At 45.9% G+C, this 24,220-nt stretch overlaps 2 protein-coding genes across 2 annotated transcripts in view; both read left to right on the forward strand.

The window, feature by feature from the left end:
- Positions 1 to 22,716, forward strand: LOC146977853 (scavenger receptor cysteine-rich type 1 protein M130-like). The gene is made up of 9 exons (XM_085790433.1): positions 1 to 144; positions 8,340 to 8,372; positions 8,894 to 9,175; positions 13,795 to 13,834; positions 14,934 to 15,033; positions 19,645 to 19,703; positions 20,815 to 21,119; positions 21,209 to 21,490; positions 22,269 to 22,716. Exons 1-9 carry the CDS (start codon positions 87 to 89, stop codon positions 22,361 to 22,363), a joined length of 1,254 nt encoding a protein of 417 aa, XP_085646559.1. The 5' UTR covers positions 1 to 86; the 3' UTR covers positions 22,364 to 22,716.
- The window catches only part of LOC146977854 (CD5 antigen-like), a 47,934-nt gene continuing 23,800 nt past the window's right edge, over positions 87 to 24,220 (forward strand). The window contains exon 1 of the mRNA XM_085790432.1: positions 87 to 144. Coding sequence (XP_085646558.1) covers positions 87 to 144 — 58 coding nt within the window. The remainder of the gene's footprint in view (positions 145 to 24,220) is intronic.

Genomic DNA, 24,220 nt, shown 5'->3' on the forward strand with positions numbered 1-24,220 from the left:
ACGATGAATGGAAGTCTATTGTCGGGAAGGCGGGGTGTAACCCAGACAAGGAGAGGACGAGTCCAACAGTTAGAGAGGAGACGGAGATGAAGACAGACGTCGATCACCAGCTGCTGCTGCTGCTGCTGCTGCTGTGGAGCTCAGGTAGGACTGAGGGACGTGGGTCTGTGGGTCTGTGTAGGCTTCGTGTCGATAGTTTGATTTTTCCTTTAAACCGAACTGTCAGAAAACTAAAGTAAGTTAGGCTATGTGGTTACAAACCAAAAACCAAAAAAAAACGAAAATTCTGGCTTTTTATTCCCGTTCATTGGCTTTTGGTTTTAAAACGAAAAAACGAGGAAACCAGAATCAAATATAAATACCTGTAAGTTTTAATTGTCTTTTCGTTTTTGATCTTAAACAACATATTAACGTCGATGACCGGAAGTGTCATCGGAACAAAAGCCCAGTGAATTTGATTATAGCCATAGACTGTATAAATAGCCTTTAAAATCTTTTTTTTCTTCCATTTTCTAAATGTTGTGTTTTGAGCATATGGATACATGTTCACAGCTGTTTATTTGTACACATTAGCGACCAAGCTTATCGATCAGTTCATCTTCCTCACGGCTCTCTGTCCAGCTGGTCTGGACTCTGGGCCGTCCCTCTACTTTTACGAGTGCCTGATTCTGATTTATTTGGCATTTGGTGCTGCTTCTTTTTTAAGATAGCTACATGTGTAGTTCTGTCACTTATTCCTGTTGCAAATTTCAATGTGTTAACCAACTCGGCTACACCCAGACGCAGGAGGGGAAGAGGACTTCTTGTCCATGGGCGTCGCACCCGTGGGGGATGGGGGTGTTCAGCCCGAGGGGGCAATTTGTTATGCGACAGGCAGAGCAACACCAAAACACAAACAAGTCAAATACAAAACAAAACAAGTGCATTTCAATCACAAACATTAAGACTCCGGGCACCAGTGCCTCGGGGGGAGGGGGGGCAGGCTCACAGTGGCTGATTTATAAAACCAATAGTAGGCTAATTGGTACAAAAGTATTCCTAAATCTATTTGTTCTGAGCCTGGGTCGTGTAGCCTACCGGCGGCCAGATGGCAGGAGCCTGTAATGGGAGGCCAGCGGGTGAACAGGGTCAGACAGGATCATCTTAGCTTTCCTAGTCGCCCTGGCTCTGTACAAAACAGAGAGCTCCTCCAAACTTGTCCCTGCAATCCTGCCACACATCCTCACTATGCTACTGAGCCTATTTTTATCTTTAGCAGTGAGGGACCCAAACCAACAGATAAAAGAGAAGGTTAAAATAGACTCTATAAAACAAGAATAAAATATCTTCATAAAACAGCTTTCGATAAAAATACATGCGTCGGTGGGCCTTTGTGCAAATGGCATCAGTGTTCGCCTCGAATGAGAGGTTGCTGTCAATGATAGTGCCCAAGTACTTGTACTGTTGAACAGTGTCAACTGCCTGACCATGAATAAAAACAGGGGGATATGGCGGAGGTTTTTTCCTAAAATCAACAATGAGTTCCTTGGTTTTTAAAACATTAATTTTTAAAGATGAACTCTCACACCATTCGCTAAAATTATTAACCACTGGGCCGTGGGTACAATCTTGGTTGTTTAAAAGAGACACAATCACAGAATCATCGGCAAATTTAAGAATGTGCCTATCAGGATGTTGGCTACGACAGTCATTTGTGTATAAAATAAATAAAAGTGGTGAAAGGACACAGCCTTGAGGGGAGCCAGTGGAAGATAAAAGTACATCAGATAAAAAGCCATTTACTTTCACCCTCTGAGGTGTTTCAACACCCCCACTTTTATAGCAAAATAATTTCATCCCGGGGCGGTGCGTGGCGCAGTGGGTAGAGCGGCCGCCCCATGTAGAGGCTACAGTCCTCGCCGCAGGCGTCCCCGGTTCGAATCCCGCGTCGGGCAGACCTTTCCTGCGTGTCATTCCCCCTCTCTCTGCCTCCCCCTTTCCTGTCTATCTCTACTGTCATCACTATCAAATAAAGGCAAAAAGCCGAAAAATATACTAAAAAAAAATAAATAAATAATTTCATCCCCCCCACATTTTCCAATGGTAAACCCGTGTGCCCACCCCTCGTTGTGCACCAGCATACCAAAATGGAGCGCACCTCAGCCTCAGCCTCCTTACGCTGCATGAAAAGGCAGTGGTCGAATTGAACGGGCATTCACCCAATCACAGACCGTTGTCCGCGACGCGGCCGCCGGCCCGGGAAATCTGAAGTCACAGAGACGGACTTTGGTTACGTGCCAGTCGGAGCTTCTGTCACTCACCGGTGACTGGAAGTGAACAATATTGAGAAGAGACGAGAAAGGAGGAAAGGAGAAAAAAAAGCCTGTTTGTTTGTGTGCTCTCTGTGTGAGAGAGAGAATCAACACATTACTACCCCCCCCCCCCCCCCACACACACACACACACACACACACACACACACACTCTTTGAGAGCAGACAGGAAAGACAGTAGAGCAGTGTTTTACTGATAAAAATATTTTTTTAACTTTCATTCTTTAAAAAAAAAAAAAGATTAAAAACACCACACACAATCCTAAACAACTGTAAGAGAGAGAGAGATGTTTTGAAGTAATGATAGTTCATTTGTTTATATTCTGTCTGTTCAGCAGGTGGTGGTGGGATTCATAATGGATTAGAATTAGAAGTGTATCTAAAAAAAAATGGATTTTTACACCTATTTTGAATTTTACTCGAACACAAATAGAAATACTTTCCCCCCCTCAACAAATACAAATACCGGATGCTTTGCACACCCCTAATTGCTAGTATTAGTGCATACTACTAAAATATTGATTGAGAATCGCATATAAGACCCAAATGACACGTTAAATAATAGGCCTACTGATAGCAATATACAGCACTTAAACGCAATTTTTACTTGGTTGGCTGGTAAATTATCTGCCTGGCTGGTAAAAAAATTCACTTACCAGCCTGAAAAAGTTAGTTTTGGACCCTGATTGGAAGCTTACTCTTTTGGCGATCTAAGGTGGGCTCAGTTCAATTACCGGTATATCTTTTCGAGAGAGTTTTCAATCCAGCCATGAAGTGCAGAGTTTTTTTCAGGAACGTCGTAGCATAGGTAAATCCACCGTGATAACTACGTGATAGTGATTAAAAATTGCATTTTGTGATTAAAATTGAAATTCAATTTCCGTTCTTTGGAACACCCCCACATTTAAAACCACTGCTCCACCCCTGTTCTTGTCCAACCACTTCCAGGAGTTGTAGTGGTAACTGGTATTATAGCTTATTGTGAGCCGGTGCATATTCTCATTTGCCCAGGTCATAGTATTTCAAAGGAGGTTAAATCGAAAGCAACTGGACTTAGTTATTTGTCTAGGAAGACGTTTCACCTTCATCCAAGAGGCTTCATCAGTTCATGTAGCATCTGACCAGGCTGGGACTGGTCCAACTATCTGGTGTGGAGACTCACTATTTAACCTCTTGTGTGGGCGTTCACAAGGGTGATGATGTCACTGGTTCCCTTTTGTGCTCCAGGTGCCAACGACAGTCGTTTAAATGACTGCCTTTGATGGAAGGTTGGTTTCGACTTCGTTAGTGCCCTATTGTGTTATAACGACAGTCGTTGGAGTCACTTGCCACTTGTGAACAGTGGTTGTTCTTTGAGGCTAGATTGTTGAATCTCCTGGGAAGGGATGAAAGGGCAGCATTGTAAATTGGAGATAGGTGGTGTCTCAGGCCACCTCCCCTGTTGAGGGATGGTTTCTCTACTTTTACAAAAATAGCTTCTTTGACTCCTCTTTCGAACCATCTGTCCTCTCTGTCTAGGATTTGGACATTGCTGTCCTCAAAGGAGTGGGCTTTCTCCTTGAGATGTAAATGGACAGCAGAGTCCAGTCCTGAGGAGTTTGCTCTCCTGTGTTGGGCCATGCGTTTATGCAGTGGTTGTTTTGTTTCTCCAATGTAGAGGTCTTTGCATTCCTCGTTGCATTGGACTGCATACACCAGATTGCTTTTGTGGGTGTGTGGTGTTCTGTCCTTGGGATGTACCAATCTCTGTCTGAGTGTGTTGCTGGGTTTGAAATACACAGGGATACGGTGTTTGTTAAAGATCCTCCTGAGTTTTTCTGATACTCCAGACACATATGGAATGACTATGTTGTTTCTCTTGTTTTGTCTTTCTTTCTCAACCACTTTGCTGGTTTTCTTTCTGGAAGCAGCTGCAGTTTTCACAAAGGTCCAGCTAGGGTAACCACAAGTTGTGAGGGCGCCTCTCAGGTGCTTGTGTTCTGCCCCTTGGGCCTGTGAGCTGGTGGGCACGTTATCAGCTCTGTGTTGTAAAGTTCTGATAACCCCAAGCTTATGTTCCAGAGGGTGGTGAGAGTCGAAAAGTAGATATTGGTCTGTATGTGTGGGTTTTCTGTATACCCCAATGTGGAGGCTCCTGTCCTTTTTCATATGGACGTCACAATCTAAGAAAGGCAGACTATTGTCCTTGACATCCTCTCTGGTGAACTTGATGTTTTTGTCCACTGAGTTAATGTGTTCGGTAAAAGCTTGCACCTCTTTGGTTTTGATTTTAACCCATGTGTCGTCCACATACCTGAACCAGTGGCTCGGTGTTGTTCCTTCGAAGGAGTTTAAAGCCTTTTTCTCTACCTCCTCCATGTACAGGTTTGCCACAATAGGGGATACTGGTGAACCCATGGCACAGCCGTGTTTTTGCCTGTAAAATTTGCCATTGAACTGGAAGTATGTGGTGTTGTGCCTGAACACCACATACTTCCAGTTCAATGGGAACCAGTGACATCATCACCCTTGTGAACGCCCACACAAGAGGTTAAATAGTGAGTCTCCACACCAGATAGTTGGACCAGTCCCAGCCTGGTCAGATGCGTACATGAACTGATGAAGCCTCTTGGATGAGAGGTGAAACGTCTTCCTAGACAAATAACTAAGTCCAGTTGCTTTCGATTTAACCTCCTTTGATATAGCTTATTGTGTTTCACCGGCGAGGAGCTGTCATTACGCGCAGCGGAGGTGATTCCCCTCGTCTACCAATTAGACCTACAACTCCTGAAAGTGATGGGACAAGGAGTCATCTCGCCTTCTTGCGGCTGGATATAGCTGAGACATCAGGACCATGGGTGCAGATCCCGGGGGGGACGGGGGGGACATGTCCCCCAATTTCTGAAAAACATGAATGGTCCCCCCAAATAAAATACCCTAATTATTCAAAATTGAACAAATGTGTTTTCAGACTTCACATTCTTCACATTTTAGATAAAATTCACATATTTTTAGAACCATTTACCAGCATAACTGGCATTGTAAAAACATGATCAGTTGGTTTAGGGCTTCATATTTAGATTTTCATCCATATCAATTAATCATGCATGTAGTCCCATACACTGGGATCTGGGAGGGTCGGAGGGAGGCAAAAGATAAGAACGTGAGTAGACCAAGGGGGCAGTTGTCGGTCTGAGAAGTGAAGCTCACTTCCGCGTTCAAAAAACATTTTTTTTTTAACTCTGCCGTTTTACTGTTATTAGGTTAAAATTCTGGCCAATTAGGGCGCGGAAACGTTGAGTGACAGGTCCGAGCAGCTCCGTGGACAGCTGCTTCGAGGCCAGTGGGCGGGTTCTCGGCCGGCCAATCCAACATGGCGCTGTTCAGGCCGCCATATTTGAGTCACAAAAACGACTCCCCAAAACCAATGGGTGACATCACGGACGCTACGTCCATTCTTTTTACAGTCTATGGAGTAGACATTAAAATTATGATTTACTAATATATCAGTTAAGTAAGCAGTGATATGCACTGGCTGTTTAGGACAAATAAACAAGAAAGGTGAGCACAATGAATGATTCCCTGTGCTGTACTTTTTGAATGATATGGCAAACCTCTACAAAGTTGTGATTTATGGTGGCATGGTATGAGTTAAAGATTTACTGTTATTCGAGACGAAAAAGCAGCCTGAATTTTCGTTTTTGGTTTTTGGTTTGAAACAGAAAATCATATTACCAGCTTAATTTCATTTTCTGACAGTTTGGTTTGAAGGAAAAATCAAACTAACGAAATGTGTGGATGTATTATTGTTACTTTATTATTTGCAAATGTGTATCTCAATCTGTGTGCGTAAGAAGACGAAGGTTATGATGTTTTCCAGGGCTACTGTGCAGTCAAAAAATCTTCCCGTTTTAACCTGTCAGGGTACAGCCATTGAGCTGGTCTCGTCCTATAAGTATCTGGGTTTCCATGTTGATGAACGTCTAACTTTCAAGTATATTTCAAGCTTAGTTTCCAAACTTAAGGTAAAATTGGGCTTTTACTTTAGGAATAGATCTTGCCAGGGGTGGACTGGGACAAAAATTTGGCCCTGGACTTTTTGGTCCAGACCGGCCCACTATCTGCGCACGGATATTTTGCCAACTAGCACCGTTGATGTACATACAAACACACAAAGCTCTTAATAACACCACTACTAAACGATATACAATATACAACAAAGTAGAGGAATAGTGTGGAATATGTTAAGTTTGGACAAGATTACATGCACATAATCAGTCTGCATGAAATCAGAACTTTGGCTAGTTGGCTAAAGTATGGAAAACAATAGTACAATGTTCTGAAAAATGGACAAACACTAATTTTATCTTAGAAAGACAGTACAGCTAAACATAATGTATAGACAAGAAATACTTGTAATTGTGTACTGCATCATGAGTAATATGTATGCAGAATGATTAGCCTACGTTCACATACGCTGCACCACTGTCAGAGCGTCATGTTTCCATCATGACAACTGAGGGGAGAAAGACACACGACACGTCGTCATGTTTACATGAGCTCAAACTTGTGGCGCACACTGAGCAGTTGGAGGCTCGAGGTCCGGCCGCGAGCTCGACTGCAGCCGCACGGAGACCACGCGCTGCTCAGACTCACATGCTTATTCTTTCCGTGTCAGTCCCGACAGCGATCGACACTGTCCGCCGAGAAAAAATGCAGGTACTGGCGTATTTTTTACATGTCAAGATCGACTTGGTGCTGACTAGGTATCAGTTCTCTCACTGCAAACCATCGTTTAAAGGCCCATGCTGTGCACTTTTCTCTGGGTTTATTTCCCTAACAAGATGTATCATTGGTTTTGAGTACCTGTGATCTGCTTAATAATGTTCATACTGCCCCTTTCTGTTGCCTCTTTCTGGAGCTCTAGCAGGCACAGGTCATTTGGCCAATCAGAAGAGAGAATGAGAACCTCTCCTCTGATTGGCTGACTGTTTTTGAGTGGCATGTGGTCGGGCCAATCACAGGCAAGTAACTGAAACCTAAGCTGCATTCATAAAAATTGAAAGAAAACAACTGGTCACGGTGGGCGGAGTTACCTTGTGTGTGACATCACAGAAAGGAGGAAGTGCTATCTGCTCGTCTTAAAGAGACAGTTCCTACAAATGGGCGGTGTGTGTTTCTCCGTTTATGACCAGTTTGATGCATGGGGCAGTATATACGTGGCCCAGAGACCTCCCCAAGCACGAAAAAATAACAAATCACATTTTTCATGCCATGGGGCCTTTAAAGGTGTACAGAAAAGAAAAATGAATTTGATTCCACTCTGGGTCATAAAATTAGTGTAATAACTCATCTATCAGACGATGCAGGCCAAACTTTGTGCAAAATTCTATTTTTGAGTAGATCCGTTGTGAAAGTGTGGTATTTTTTTTCGCATTGGATAATGCAGGCGCACGGATTATACGTCAGCCTGCTCACGATTCATCAGCCACTGATATTGGATCCGTCATCCGTCATTCAAACGTCTGAGACACGCACACACACGGAGCTCGGTCTCGCCCCAAACTTTGAATATCCCGCCCGCTCGATAACGACCAATCAATTCGTGTTCCTTACTCGGGTAAACTCGTGTTGCAGCTCGTAACAACTCAGCGCGACAAACAGGACAAACGGCCATTTCTGTACACCTTTAAGCACCACGGACAGCGGCTCCATATCAACACTTACCTAACAGCCTGCCCTGACCTGGGCTCAAACCGCCACTCATCATGACTGACAGGTATCAAGGTGATTGGACGAATTATCATTTGCTCCTCCCATACCAGCCGCTCAGCGTTACCTTACCGGCCCACCCGGAGCTATTCCATTCACAAAACAGGGGCCTGTTTTGGGGGGATTGTGGGAGCTGAAGCTGCTGTGATGGATGTGTTGGGGATTCATTTCATTGTTCCTGACCTGTTTCTGTTTGATGGTGCGACTGTTTCTGCTTCTTAGTGACGTCGCTGTCTTCACAGATCTCACCGATGTTTCCTTTCTGGTTTTCTCCTCAGGACTCTGGGCTGAAGGAAGCCACAGCTCCACAGGTAAACAGAGAGGATGAGGACACATGAAGGTGCTGGTGGATGGATGAGTGTGGTGTCAACACTGACATGAGCATGACTGCATGATTTCACTGTCCCCACTGATCATCGGCTGATGGTCCTTCTCCTCCATGGTCACAGATCATCTCATTTACATTTAGTTCAAGGAGTGAAAAAGTAGTAAGGATAGTTTACAAGGGTTACTGAAGGTCCTGCAATAGAGTGATTTTGAGAGTCACATTACTGACTTGCTGAGCCTCCAGATCATCTGAGTCTGGTCTGTTTGCTGCTTATGGAAGAGGAACAACCACTAACAAATCTCCATTTACTTTGTTAACATCTCCAGCAGATCGAAGGGTTTGCTCCATCAGCACATCAAGGTTTTGTTTTCTCCCTAATGTTTTATACCAGTGTAATTCTTCATGCTACCACAAGACAGAAGTGGAGCTACAGGTTGGATTTGCTTCGTTTCTGTTTTAATTTAACTCACTTCTTTTACTCTTCACTCTCTTCTCTGTGTTCAGAGCCTGTCAGGTTGGTGGGAGGAGCCAGTCGCTGTGCAGGTGAACTGCAGGTGAGACAAGGAGAGTGGAGACCAGTGGACAGCTGGAACTGGAACCTGAAGGCAGCATCTGTAGCCTGTAGAGATCTGGACTGTGGCTCTGCTGTTTCAACAAGAAGAAGAGAGGAGTCCTCAGAGAGGTCTGTGTGGAGGATCGACACTGACTGTGTTCAGTTTGGATCTACCCTGTGGGAGTGTTCATTATCATCTTCCTCTTTCTCCACCGTGGAGATCACCTGTTCAGGTAAGTCCTTCAGTGACATCACCAGTGACAGTCAGGTTTAGTGTCTTCCTTCCTTTGTTGTGGTGCAGAAACGTTTAGTGACATGTTCTTTTTGTATGTGAGTGAATGAAGGTCTGAAAACAAGACATTTAATATCGCAATGTCTTTAGTCAACAAATCTACTTCCATACTTTGATGCCATTCAGCTGATCAACAAGATGTTTCATTAGATGTTTTATTTAACAGGGGTTATGCAAACGATTATATAAGTATGTTTACTTACCTGGTGATTGTGAGCTACTCCTAAAGAGGAACTAGTCTACAAGTCTGGTCACTTTTCCCCTGTTTTGCTAACCCTCCCCCTGGCCATGTGCATTTTTTTTTTTATGAAGCCGGCGAAAAATCGATCCATGGAGTGGTGGATAACGTTATATAACATATATACAATGATACAACGTGTATGTTTGTGTAGTCTTAACTGTCATAAACAAAAGATTGCGGGTTATGGATTGCGTTTGCGGCACTGTGCCGTAGAGACGAGAGTGGGACACCGGGGCGGTGGCCAGGTACACTGATGTTGCAAGATTGGTTTTCAGCCATGAGACGTCAGGTGGAAGACAAAGAAACTACATTCTCACTCGTAACAAGTTACAAGTCATGTATTTAACTATCACAATTACTCTGGAGCTTTTTAATAAAGGTACAGTAAAAATGTAGCATAGCCATGGGAACAATCTTGCTTAGGTCTTCTTTAATGAGCCTGTATTCCCTCTGTAGGAGAGATCAGAAATGTTCCTTGTTCCATTCTCCTTTGTGTTTTATTGGTCCTCATTCAATCGGTTTAAACAAATATTATGTATCCGTGTTATGTCCACATTATAGGGGCTCGCTTGAGGGAGGTCAGAGCCTATATATACTATATACATACATACATATATATATATATATATATATATATATATATATATATATATATATATATATATATATATATATATGGTAGACCCTAAATCGTTGCCGATTTCATTTAGAGGAGTCTGATTCTACTGCCAACCTTGTCGTCACCGTGTTGTTTTCTAATATTTCATGATATATGAACTCTTTTGATACAAACATCAGCAGTGCATAATCTGTCCTGTCTATGTTGTGTCTCTCTCTGCAGACCCTGTCAGGCTGGTGAATGGGACCAGTGTGTGTTCAGGCAGACTGGAGGTCAAGTCCAACCAGTCTGACCAGTGGTGGTCCTCAGTGTGTGAAGATGACTTTGACCAGCAGGCTGCAGAGGTGGTCTGTAGGGAGCTTGGCTGTGGGGCTCCTTCAGTCCTCCAGGGGGCGCTCTATGGAGCAGTGGAGGCTCCAATGTGGACCAAAGAGTTCCAGTGTGGAGGCAACGAGTCAGCTCTCCTGGACTGTAGAAGCTCAGGCTCAACTAGAACCAGCTGCTCACCTGGCAAAGCTGTTGGACTCACCTGCTCAGGTACAAGTGGAGCTACAGGTTGGATTTGCTTCATTTCTGTTTTAATTAAACTCACTTCTTTTACTCTTCACTCTCTTCTCTGTGTTCAGAGCCTGTCAGGTTGGTGGGAGGAGCCAGTCGCTGTGCAGGTGAACTGCAGATGAAACGAGGAGAGTGGAGACCAGTGGACAGCTTCACCTGGAACCTGAAGGCAGCATCTGTAGCCTGTGGAGATCTGGACTGTGGCTCTGCTGTTTCAATAAGAGAAAGAGAGGAGTCCTCAGAGAGGTCTGTGTGGGAGATCTACACTGACTGTGTTCGGTCTGGATCTACCCTGAGGGAGTGTTCACATTCAACTTCCTCTTCCTCCACCGTGGAGATCACCTGTTCAGGTAAGTCCTTCAGTGACATCACCAGTGACAGTCAGGTTTAGTGTCTCCTTCCTTTGTTGTGGTGCAGAAACGTTTAGTGACATGTTCTTTTTGTATGTGAGTGAGTGAAGGTCTGAAAACAAGACAATTAATATCGCAACGTCTTTAGTCAACAAATCAACTTCTATAGTTTGATGCCATTCAACTGATCAACAAGATGTTTCATAAGATGTTTTATATATATATATATATATATATATATATATAAATATTTATATATGGGTTAAACTATTATATAATTACACAACATTTTATTTTCATGTTTATACACCTGGTGATTGTGAGCTAATCCTAACTCCGCCATGGAGTGGTGGATAACGTTATATAACATATATAGTAGGGATGGGAACGACACAGGATTTGGAAAATCGATTGTCGAGGCCCATGTGTCGACTTTTTGTCGAATTGTCGGCCCTTTTTTTTTTAACAGCAGCAGCAGATATGCGGGCGGGGGGGGGGGGGGCTACACGTGCTTTTGTTGTGGTTTGTTAACGCTGCTGTCGGCACGAGCGGACGAGGCAGCACGCATTCGGTTTCTTTCTTTTTTTTTTTCTTCCGTGCATGTCCACGGTCCTCTACGAAGAATGCAACCATTGCATCCACCTGTTTTGCCGATGGTTTTGCCCTTTTTGTGGAGCCGGACTCGTCATCAACAGCGCACCATCACCTAGACTGCAGGGAGCCCAGACAGCTGATCTCTGGACGCTGTCGCCTGTCAGCATGCGCGCACGCTCCCGTCACATGTGAAGCAGAATGAGGGTCAAGTAGCTATCCCATTTAGAAAAAGTGGATTTGTTTTATTTAAAATATTTTATTTCATTAGGGGAAAAGTGGCACTTTCTGCTGTTTATTTGAATAGGAAATATTGAAAGACAAAAGGCAATTTACACATGGAAATCCCACAAGCCCCGCCCCCTCGACATTTCGACACTCCATTTTTTTTGTCGAGGGGAGCATGTGTCGATTTGTCGACAAAAAGTCCCATCCCTAATATATAGGCCTACAATGTTACGACGTGTATGCTTGTGTAGTCTTACTGTCATAAACCAAAGATTGCGGGTTACAGAGCGTTTGCATCGCGGTGCCGCAGAGACGAGAGCGGGACACCGGGGCGGGGGCCAGGTACACTGATGTTGCAAGATTGGTTTTCAGCCATGAGACGCCAGGTGGAAGGCAAAGAAACTACATTCTCACTCGTAACAAGTTACAAGTCATGTATCACAATTACTCTGGAGCTTTTTAATCAAGGTAAAAATGTAGCATAGCCATGGTAAAAATCTTGCTTAGGTCTTCTTTAATGAGCCTGTATTCCCTGCGTTCCTTTTTGGGGTAACCCCCTGTTTCTATAAAGGCCCTTGTCCCAACAAAACTCTCCCTCTCATCAATGTGCTCTGTGGGAGAGGTCAGCAATGTTCCTTGTTCCATTCTCCTTTGTGTTTAATTGGGCTTCGTTTAATGGGTTAACACGTATATTATATTGTGTAACCGTGTTATGTCCACATTTTAGGGTCTCACTTGAGGGAGGTCAGAGCCGATCATTTACTGTTTTGTTTAATCTTTGTTATGTGTATATGAGGTGCCGTTTGTAAAGCTGCTCATGCTGAAAATAACAGCAACATTTTGTCACATTTAGCTTCAAACCGTGTTTAAAAAAGTGGTGTGAAGTTTTGGAAGTCACTTTTTATATACACGTACTATATATATATATATATATTGTCAGGACTGGCTCCTTTTCCTGACAAAACAAACGCGGAGAGGGGAAGGTGCCGACAATAATCATATTTATTATAACAAGAAATCAGTAATGGAAGATATCAGTGGTGAGTGCGGGTGCATGGATGGATATGTAGGTGTTGTCTTTGCATTAAAACCAAGAGGGCAGACGCAGCGGGGAAGCTGCGGGACGCCAGGCCATGAATGGAATGAGAGAGAGAGGGAGACGGCGTTCTCCACCCGGCTTTTACGAGCATGGCCACGCCCCCCCTCAGGACGCACACCGGAGGCCCATGAAGAATCAACCTGAGCAGAAATAGACAGGAGAGCGAGAGGGGCGCCACACACACACACACACACACACATACACAACCACTTGGGGTTGTCACACCCCCCCCCTTAAGACGGGACCCCAAAGGGGAACCGGCACAATAAACCCACAACCTATTAAGGGTGGCAGGACCAGCTACATGTTAACCATTTACAGTTGTAACCATACTCTAAATAACATGAACTACATGAACAATTCCCACTGCAAAAACCCAACCCAACTCACCCAGCCATCCCAGAACTCTGCAACCTGGTACCGGGGAAGCCTATTTAAGAGTCCGAGAGGATGGAGGAGCAGGAGTGTGAAAGCGGGGATAAAGTTACATGTCATCATACATACAAGATTAACAATGCACAACTGACCCAATACCCCATCAACTCTAAGGCAGAGGCGCCCTAGACAAAGCATCTGCCAGGATATTATCTTGCCCTTTAATGTGGCGTATGTCTAAATCATAACCCTGCAAAAAGAGAGACCACCTGACCAGTCTCTGATTTGGAGTTTTCAGGGATCCTAAGAATGTTAAAGGGTTGTGATCTGTGTAAACAATTAAAGGTGCCGTCCCACCTACGTACACCTCAAAATGCTGTAAGGCCAAAATGAGACCCAGAGCCTCCTTTTCTATCACCGAATAATTGGCCTGATCGGTCGATTGAACTTTCTTGAGAAAAAACAGACCGGTCTCAACACCCCCTCGTCCCCTCCCTAGAGAAGGACGGCACCGGCCCCGACCTGGCTGGCATCAACCTGTAAGACAAACTGTCGGTCAAACTGGGGAGCAGCCAACACAGGACAGGAACACAGTAAACATTTCACATTATCAAAGGCCTGCTGGCACGCAGTGGACCACACAAACTTAGCTCCACCCTTCAGTAGCTCAGTCAGAGGAAAAACAACAGTAGAGAAATTTCTGCAGAAACTTCTATAGTATCCAACTAGACCCAAAAACCGCTGGAGTTCTTTCTTCGTAGTCGGCGGTGGAAACTCAGACACAGCTTGCACTTTAGCCTGAACAGGAACGACATTACCCTGACCGACCACACGCCCCAAATAAGTAACAGTGGCTCTAGCAAACTCACATTTGGCTAAGTTTACTGTCAACTGGGCCTCAGCCAACCTCTCAAACAACTCATTCACTCTCTGCAAATGTGAATGCCATGTGTCACTATACACAACCAGATCATCCAAATACACTGAACAACCCTTTAACCCATGCACAACCCGGTTCATAAGCCGCTGAAAAGTGGCCGGAGAGTTCTTTAAACCAAAGGGCATAACGGTGTATGAGTAAAGGCCTGCAGGAGTAACAAATGAAGCAATTTCTCTCGCGCGCTCTGACAAGGGCACCTGCCAATAGCACCTGCCAATAGCCCTTGAGCAGGTCGAACTTGGACACAAACTTGGCAGACCCCACCATATCTATACAATCGTCCATGCGCTGCAACGGAAATGAATCGGACTTAGTGACAGAATTAACCTTCCTCATATCGGTGCAAAATCGCAGAGTCTTATCAGATTTAGGCACCAACACACAAGGAGACGCCCAGCTGGACGCAGATGGAATGGCAATATCATTTTTCAGCATGTAATCAATCTCAGTGTTCAAATGCGTCAGCTTCTCAGGACCCATGCGGTAAAACCGCTGTCTGATCAGCTGCGCTTCCCCCACATCAATATCATGTACAATCCAGGAAGTACGAGAGGGAACATCACCAAAAAGCTGCGGAAATCTACCGATCAGCTCCACCAACTCAACACGCTGCTCTTCAGGCAGGTGTGACAACAGGGACTGTAGATTACACAAAGACTCCGAATTCTTTAACCTACCACTCAACAAACTGTCATCAGGCTCAGGAACGCCATCTGTCTCCTGCGCCACACTACAGGTGTCCACAGCGAGCGCTGCACCAACGTCACCTTTTACGCACTCACCATGCCCCGAGCGCTGGTAATATGGCTTCAGCAGGTTCACATGATATAACTGGGACGACTTCCTTCGACCTGGTGTAGCGACAAGATAATTGACATCAGAAATTTTTTCAGACACAGTGTATGGGCCAACAAACTTAGCCTGGAATGGCGACGTGACCAGCGGAGTCAGTGCGAGGACCTGGTCCCCAGGACTATACTCATGACGCACCTTACCCCGGTCATACTGGGCTTTCATTTTCACTTGAGCCTGCCCTAGTTTTTCCTTTGCCAACAGACCCGCCCGAAACAATTTGTGCCGAAAACCATTAACAAAGTCAATCAGGTTTCGGGGCGCCTCGGCAGGAACCAATCTACCCTTCAGCGCTGCCAACGGCCCGCGCACCGAGTGCCCAAAAACCAATTTGTTCGGACTGAAGCCCGTGCTCTCCTGCACGGCTTCTCGCGCTGCCAACATCAACCAGGGGAGCCCCTCCTCCCAGTCCCGATCCAACTCTGTACAGTACGCGCGCAACAAGGACTTGAGCGTCTGATGGAACCGCTCTAACGCGCCCTGACTTTGCGCATGATACGCAGTGGACTGGTTATGGCTCACCCCCAGCGATTTCAACACTTCCGCAAACATATGCGAGGAGAAATTGGACCCCCGATCACTTTGTATGACTTTGGGTATCCCGAACACTAAAATGAACTGTGCAAGTGCTTTAACTACCGCTTTGGTGGTGATGGTTCGAAGCGGATAAGCCGCTGGGTATCGAGTACACTGACACATGACAGTCAACAAATACTTACACCCCGACTTGGCACTAGGCAACGGCCCCACACAGTCTATTATCAAACGGTTCACTCACCACAGAAATGGGCTGCAACGGTGCTGGCTTTACGCACTGGTTGGGTTTCCCCGTCAGCTGGCAGACGTGACATGTTTTAATATACGCCGCCACCTCTTTTTTGGCCCGCGGCCAAAAAAAATGTTTAAAGCAGAAGTAAGTGATATATTTGTGTTAATATAAGTCTTAAATAGTTATATCTTCCGACAGCAATCACTTACATAGAGTGTTTGGACTGAAACACGGGTCTGTCAGTCACTCTGCTCTGCTCTGAGCCCAGGAGAAAACATTTATCGTATCCTACAGTTTTTATCCAATGAGGAGAGAGAACGGCATGCAGGGCTGTGTGTGCAGCCAAGGAACGCCGTGAATGTGGCGACGTAGCGACGAGGACTGTTAGGGTGCGTTCAAGGAAACTCGTATTTTTCCGACCGTGAAGTGGTACTAGTTCGATCTGGTACGAGTTCACCGGTCGGAAGTTACGAGTGGCCGTTATAGTGACTTTCACCGGTAAAACAGGTCGGAGAAACACAAGTGGGTTGCCTGGAACGCTACAAAGTCGTAAGTTGTGACTTGAAGCTGTAATTTACGATTTCAAAAGACTGCCTGGAACGCAGCATTAGCGAAAACGACCGGACCACTTACTTCTGCTTTAAGCACCGACAGCGTGTCTGCGTGGGTTTCCTCCGGGTGCTCCGGTTTCCCCCACCACTAAAAAAAACATGTCGGCTAGGTTAATCCTCCAGTCAGTGCCCCTGACCAAAGGCACTGGCTCATAATCTGGAGTTGGTCCCCGGGCGCTGCACCGCAGCTGCCCACTGCTCCTCAGGGATGGGTTAAATGCAGAGAAAGAATTTTACTGTACTAGCTGTATATGTGACTAATAAAGTACCTTTACTTTAGATACGTTTTACGCACCCCAAAGTGACCACTTTCATCATGTGCCGTTTTCAAAACGTGGGAACGAAATTCCTGAGGCACCACCACCTGAAACACAGGCGCTCCCACAACATCCTCATCACAAGGCAACCATTTGCGGACCCACATCCCATCCTGCACAAAATAGCCTTGGGCTACGTCGCCAACCTGGTGACGCGGCACAACCTGATCCCACAGTGAGGACAACAAAACATCAGATTTCTGAGCCTTAATCCACTCCTCTCTTACCACAAGTGGAGGCAAATCAGGCAGCGCAACCGGTTCCGAGGCCGCAGCCTCCGCTGGCACAGACACACATTTACTCTGAGCGCGCGTCATGGCACAAACAGGAAAAACTTCCAGCGCTGAACTGTCGGACACCACCACAGGTGGCGGGGGACCACTGGGCCAAACCCGACCACCACAAATATCATTTCCCAGAATCATTGACACGCCTGGCAAAGGCAACTCAGGCCGCACGCCCACAGAAAACACACCTTTAGCCAGATCACAATCCAACACCACCTCATGGCGTGGCACGGGAACAAAGCCAAGCTCCATCCCCCGCATCACAATGAAATCTCCAGACTGCGTATCAGAGGAAAAAGGGAGCACCGACTGCACAATGAAAGAATGTCGGGCCCCCGTGTCACGCAACACTCTCACGGGAACACATTCAGTACTGCCCACCAAGGACACACGCGCCTTTATGATGAAAGGCTCAAACTAGGGGTGTCAACAATAATCGATTCGGCGATGCATTGCAATGCGGGACATGCACGATTCAGCATCGATGCGGCAACGTGCCATAATCGATTGTGTCACTGTTTATTTTCTGGCCTCAAATAAAGTTGTGAAGTTTCAATTACCTCCGGGGGCGTTTCCGGAGCAACGACATGCGCAGCCTGTAGCTACAGGCTAAGTAAGCAGCAGCACCAGCAGTAGCAGTGTTGCCGCTGGCTTTCTTTTTCCTTTTTTTTTTTCACCCGCGGTCGGGTCGAGAATTAATTAATTAACGCTCATGAGTCCGGCCGTGTTGGGTCCGAGACTCAACAAGCCGGTCGGGTTTTACCGTTAGGCTACTACAGGCAGTATGCCCGTTTATCACCAATAAACACAGTAGAGGAGGGTGAGTGACTGAGCTCAGGCTGGGGGGTCTCTGATGCAGAGAGAGAGAGACCTGCCGTGCCGTGTAAAAACAACCACAACAGAAAGTGTTACGACTTCCTGTATCGGGCCCTTCAAAATAAAAGCCCCGTAGTCTTTCATGTAGTTAAGTCATATTGATTTTGAGTTAATATTGACAAGACATGGCTCCAAAGGTTTGTTTGTTTTTTCCTGCGACCAATCGACCAATGAAAATTTGGTCTGCTAATTTTTGGGGGCAGCCCTAGAAGTGATTTATGTTTTCTTTTTCAGGTTTGAAAATCCCATATCCAATACCTGTACCATTCAATTTTATTTTATTTTATGACATTTATGTCAAAGATACAGGAGAGTGATAATACATAGCAGCCGATAAAATCTGTTGTTGACTGATGACAGATGAAAAATTTGCCATGTTGTGTGCAGTAGAATTTTGATGCATTGCAATGCATCGCAATGCATCGGAGAATCGAATCGAATCGAATCGAATCGTTACCTGCTGAATCGTAATCGGGGACAGCTCTCCATTTCGACACACCTCTACTTCGACACCCGGCTGTTCCGAAATACCTCCACTTCGAAACACCGCTGTTCCGACACCCTCCCCCCCCGCAGCTGTCCAAGGTGCTGAACCGCGTGACGTTGTTTACATTCTGCTTTGCGGCTTGTCTGTGAAACGTGCGAAGCTCAGGGACTGGGCAGATCTGTCCCACTTGCTTTCTCCCCGACTCCGTTGTTGGAGATCTCCACACAGTAATAGAAATACACTTTTTTTCTCCCCCCCCTGCTCCGCTCGATTGCAGCTGAACCCGGCTTGAGCTCACAGGGGCGCGAGGCTGCTGCAGCCGCCGCTCGTGCTGACAGCTGACTGAGGGAGATGCTTTGGTTGGGCTTCGGCAATGAAGAGTTGGTTATGTTTAGTAAAAAGACCAGGTAGAGGCTAGACAGGCTAGAAGCATAATGAACATTATATGTCATTAATATGAAGTATTTGCTTGTTTTGCAGTTAATTATGCACATGATCCGTTTGACCCCAAAAAGGAAAAAAGGATCAATGCGCACTGCGCACTGGGGGTTTCCCCCACTGGCCTTTTCGGAGTAGCAGGGTCTTTAGAAAAAATAGAAAACCCCGCTATTACGATGAATGGAAGTCTATTGTCGGAAAGGCGGGGCTTCGGAAAGGCGGGGTGTAACCATCGTAATCGAATCGAATTGTGAGGGCAGTGCCAATGCACACCCCTAGCTCAAACCCAGACTTGTCACTGACGGTTACCTCCACCGCCTTTTCCTCTCGCACACTTGCACACAACATAGCAGGAGCTGGGGAAGGCGCAAAATTTCCGTCTTAAGGGGGGGGGGTGTGACAACCCCAAGTGGTTGTGTGTGTTGTGTGTATGGGTGTGTGTGTGGCGCCCCTCTCGCTCTCCTGTCTCTCCCTCTCCCTCAGGATTACTCATGGGCCTCCGGTGTGCGTGCCGAGGGGGGGGCGTGGCCATGCCCGTAAAAGCCGGGTGGAGAACGCCGTCTCTCGCTCTCTCTCTCATCCCATTCATGGCCTGGCGTCCTGCAGCTCCCCCGCTGCGACTGTCCTCTTGGTTTTAATGCACAGACAACACCTACATATCCATCTATGCACCCGCACTCACCACTGATAACCTTCACTACTGATTGGTTAAACTTTGAACAATAAATATGATTATTGCCGGCACCTTCTCGTCTCCGCGTTTGTTTGTCAGGAACAGGAGCCAGTCCTGACAAATGGGGGCTCGTCCGAGTCTTGGTTCACCTGTGAAGGGTAGGTGATACACTGGATGCGCATTTTTTCTGGAGGTTCCCGTTAGGCGAAGGGCACTGTCTCCTTTGGGATTGTGTCTGTTTGTTTTTTTTGTCAGTAGTGTTGTGGGGAGCGGCTAGCGTTGGTTGCGCAAGCAATCATCTCGGGGGCACTCCGTGGGGTCGCCGCTGGTGGTCCCCGCTGGTTTTGTGCTTAATCAGCCCACTGCAGAACCACATGAAGACCAGGGTTGAGTTTAGTTAGATTCTGGATAGGCAGTGAGGGGAACGCTCTGGGGGCATTGTTTGCTTAAGTGCGCATAGCGGTGTGGATCCGGCTCTACGGTGAATATGGGTGATCTGTCAGCTTTCTATGATGCGCCCTCTGCGGTGTTTTTGGAATCGTGTAAGAAAGAGGAGTTGCTTGAAATTGCGGAGCATTATGAGATTGAGTTGGAAGAGGGAATATTGAAAGATGAGTTGAAGGTGTTTGTGTTGTTGACATTGTTTGAAAGAGGTGTGTTTCAGAAAGTGCCAGGGGTTGAGCCAGCTCTCTCTCTCATCCCATTCATGGCGTGGCGTCCTGCAGCTCCCCCGCTGCGACTGTCCTCTTGGTTTTAATGCAAAGACAACACCTACATATCCATCCATGCACCCGCACTCACCACTGATAACCTTCAATACTGATTGGTTAAACTTTGTACAATAAATATGATTATTGCCGGCACCTTCTCATCTCCGCGTTTGTTTGTCAGGAAAATGAGCCAGTCCTGACAAATGGGGAATTTTATATATATATATATATATACACTGTATATATATATACACACATATATATACTGTGTATACATACAGTATATATACTGTATACAGTGTTTATAGGATAGACCCTGAATTGTTGATTTGTTGAGTCTGATTCTGCCAACCTTGTTGTCAAATCGTCGCACAATTTGCGTATGAAAAAAGATACCATTCTGACTATATGGGGGTGGTCACTGCTGCTGAACATCTGATTCTATATAGAATTTCTTTGTTTTCTAATATTTCATGATATATGAACTCTTTTGATACAAACATCAGCAGTGCATAATCTGTCCTGTCTATGTTGTCTCTCTCTCTGCAGACCCTGTCAGGCTGGTGAATGGGACCAGTGCGTGTTCAGGCAGACTGGAGGTCAAGTCCAACCAGTCTGACCAGTGGTGGTCCTCAGTGTGTGAAGATGACTTTGACCAGCAGGATGCAGAGGTGGTCTGTAGGGAGCTTGGCTGTGGGGCTCCTTCAGTCCTCCAGGGGGCGCTCTATGGAGCAGTGGAGGCTCCAATGTGGACCAAAGAGTTCCAGTGTGGAGGCCATGAGTCAGCTCTCCTGGACTGTAGAAGCTCAGGCTCAACTAGAACCAGCTGCTCACCTGGCAAAGCTGTTGGACTCACCTGCTCAGGTACAAGTGGAGCTACAGGTTGGATTTGCTTCATTTCTGTTTTAATTAAACTCACTTCTTTTACTCTTCACTCTCTTCTCTGTGTTCAGAGCCTGTCAGGTTGGTGGGAGGAGCCAGTCGCTGTGCAGGTGAACTGCAGCTGAAACTAGGAGAGTGGAGACCAGTGGACAGCTTCACCTGGAACCTGAAGGCATCATCTGTAGCCTGTAGAGATCTGGACTGTGGCTCTGCTGTTTCAATAAGAAGAAGAGAGGAGTCCTCAGAGAGGTCTGTGTGGGAGATCGACACTGACTGTGTTCTGTCTGGATCTACCCTGAGGGAGTGTTCACATTCAACTTCCTCTTCCTCCACCGTGGAGATCACCTGTTCAGGTAAGTCCTTCAGTGACATCACCAGTGACAGTCAGGTTTAGTGTCTTCCTTCCTTTGTTGTGGTGCAGAAACGTTTAGTGACATGTTCTTTTTGTATGTGAGTGAATGAAGGTCTGAAAACAAGACATTTAATATTGCAATGTCTTTAGTCAACAAATCAACTTCCATACTTTGATGCCATTCAGCTGATAAAGAAGATGTTTCATTAGATGTTATATACACACATATATATATATATATATATATACACACATATATATACTGTATATATATAACAACACAAAATTTTATTTTCATGTTTACTTACCTGGTTGTGAGCTACTCCTAAAGAGGAACTAGTCTACAAGTCTGGTCGCTTTTCCACTGTTTTGCTAACCCTCCGCCTGGCCATGTGCATTTTTTTTTTTTTATGAAGCCGGCGAAATCTCCCTTAGCCCCAAAAGCCCCAAAGGGGGAGTCTCCCCCGGCCCCAACAGGAGACTCCCAACATTCAACCCCCCGGACTCCATCCAGCCCCCAACTCTCTTCATTTAGTCTTGACTCCCCATTTCTGGATTTCCCTGACAGGATGAAGAGCTTCGTCACTACTGGAATCCTACTAACACCACGCCAGGGTCTCATACTTTCCCCCATTAACCCCCCACATCGTCCACCCCCTCCCATTCCACCGCGTCAGAATCATCATATCATTGAGTCTCTGAATCATCATATCATTGAGTCTGACTGATATGTGCCGGGTCCAGGTTGCAATACTGATATCAATAATGTTCTTTTCCAGGAAAAGTCAGGGCCCTATGGAGTTCAGGCAGCTTTCTCAATCCCTGTGGTGACGGGTGTCATGTTCGTGTTCGAAGGATGAGGTCGTGTGGATAGCAAGTAACTTAGTTTAATGTCTCACGTTCTCAACAACATACATGTGGCTTCATGCAGTCTTGCTCTACTCCGTTATATGGTACGGTAAGCTGACTACTAACCAGTACTGCCGCCTAGCGGTCAAACATGTAATAACATTCAATCATAACATCCCCCCTTTTCTAAGGTAAAATGCATTAACATGAATCATCACATTAGCTGTGTCAGTTATTTCAACCATTTCACATTCAGCATAACTCTGCAACACATAAGCAGTATAAACAGTTAATATCAGATTGCATAACTCATCTCTAAGCCAACACTAGACCATTTAGAACACATTCACAACATCAATCAATATAGCCTACATTTTGTTTAACATCTTTAAAGCAGATATCATCGGCACGGCCGTTTTGGCTAATGCTGTGTTCAAGGCAGGCTTTTGAAACCGTAAGTTACAGCTTCAAGTCACAACTACGACTTGGTAGCGTTCCAGGTAACCCGTAGCTCGTGTTTTTACCGTCCTGTTGTCTGTGAAAGTTCCCTATAACGGCCACTCGTAACTTCCGACCCGTGAACTCGTACCAGATCGAACTGGTATGACTTCACAGGAAGGAAAAACACAAAGTACGAGTTTCCTTGAACGCACCATGAGTTAGCAGCCCCCGCCCTTGTCAGGCATCAATTGGTCCTCGTGCTACGTCACCACATTCACGCGCATCCCTTGGCTGCACACACAGCCCTTCATGCCGTTCTCTCCCCTCATTGGATAACACTTGTATCCCACAAGGAAAATTTTCTCCTCGGGTTACAGCAGAGCAGAGTGACGGAGAGACTCGTGTTTAGACTGAAATACTTCATGTAAGTGATTGCTGACGGAAAATAGGACTATTTAGGACTTATATTAACAAAAACATTCCACTGATATCTGCTTTAACATGCATATTGAATTTTCTTTGTTTATAAGTTCAGTCTATCAGGCTTTCTGATTTCTCTTGTAGACCTTCTTCACTCAGGTTCGCTTGAAGTAGGTGTGTGAGAGTCAGTGTTACAGTCCATAGTAGGTGTGGGAGTTACCTGAGATTCACCACAGGTTACACTGAGCTCACCAACAGTCCCTTGAGGAGTCTTTAACAGACTGCGACGATTGCGTCTGAGGATTTGTCCATCATCAGTTTTCACTGTGTACGATCGTGGAGCAACTTCTTGCAGGACAGTTGCTTTTGTACTCCATCCATCAGCATCCTCAATCCTGACTGTGTTGTTGGTAGTCCAGGGTTTCCTCCAGTGTATTATAAGCCTGGCGGCCCGCCAGGCCTTACTTGACCCCCCGCCAGGCTAAACATCGTTTATTAATTTTTTTAAATCAGTTTTTATACTCAATAAACACGTGATCAGGTGTCTTTTTCATCACCTGACAACGTTACAACTTCGTCGCACATAACGAGACACGTCACGGACATCATCAGACAATAGACAGCATCAGACCGCTGCTTCACCAGCTGACCGAGAGGAGCGTACCGAGTCCACGTTAACGTGAGCCGAGCCGCAGCTCCAGAGGCTCAGTCAGCTGCTGTAGCAGCTGGTAGCTGGTAGCTGTTAGCTGTTGGCTGGTAGCTGTTGGCTGTTAGCTGTTGGCTGGTAGCTGTTGGCTGTTAGCTGGTAGCTGGTAGCTGGTAGCTGGTAGCTGTTAGCTGTTGGCTGGTAGCTGTTGGCTGGTAGCTGTTGGCTGGTAGCTGTTAGTACGTCGCCCCCTGCCATAGATATCCCCTGCAGCGTCAGAGCTCCGGACTCCTGTGAGCCGCGGGGCTTTCACCTGATGTGGGAAAGATCCATTGTTTCATTTTTCAGCTCGTAAAGTTCACGATCACACAAGTT

The sequence above is a fragment of the Trachurus japonicus genome, chromosome 11 (assembly GCF_045865225.1).
Source record: "Trachurus japonicus isolate A0001 chromosome 11, Traja_1.0".
Taxonomy (NCBI): domain Eukaryota; kingdom Metazoa; phylum Chordata; class Actinopteri; order Carangiformes; family Carangidae; genus Trachurus; species Trachurus japonicus.

What these genes read in the sequence shown, in the direction of transcription:
- LOC146977853 (XM_085790433.1), top strand. Translation starts at nt 87, where the DNA reads ATGAAGACAGACGTCGATCACCAGCTGCTGCTGCTGCTGCTGCTGCTG. An exon ending in CGTGGAGATCACCTGTTCAG is followed by an intron (nt 9,176 to 13,794) that starts GTAAGTCCTTCA and finishes TCCCCTCCCTAG; the next exon opens with AGAAGGACGGCACCGGCCCC. An exon ending in TCACCATGCCCCGAGCGCTG is followed by an intron (nt 15,034 to 19,644) that starts GTAATATGGCTT and finishes TTTGTTTGTCAG; the next exon opens with GAACAGGAGCCAGTCCTGAC.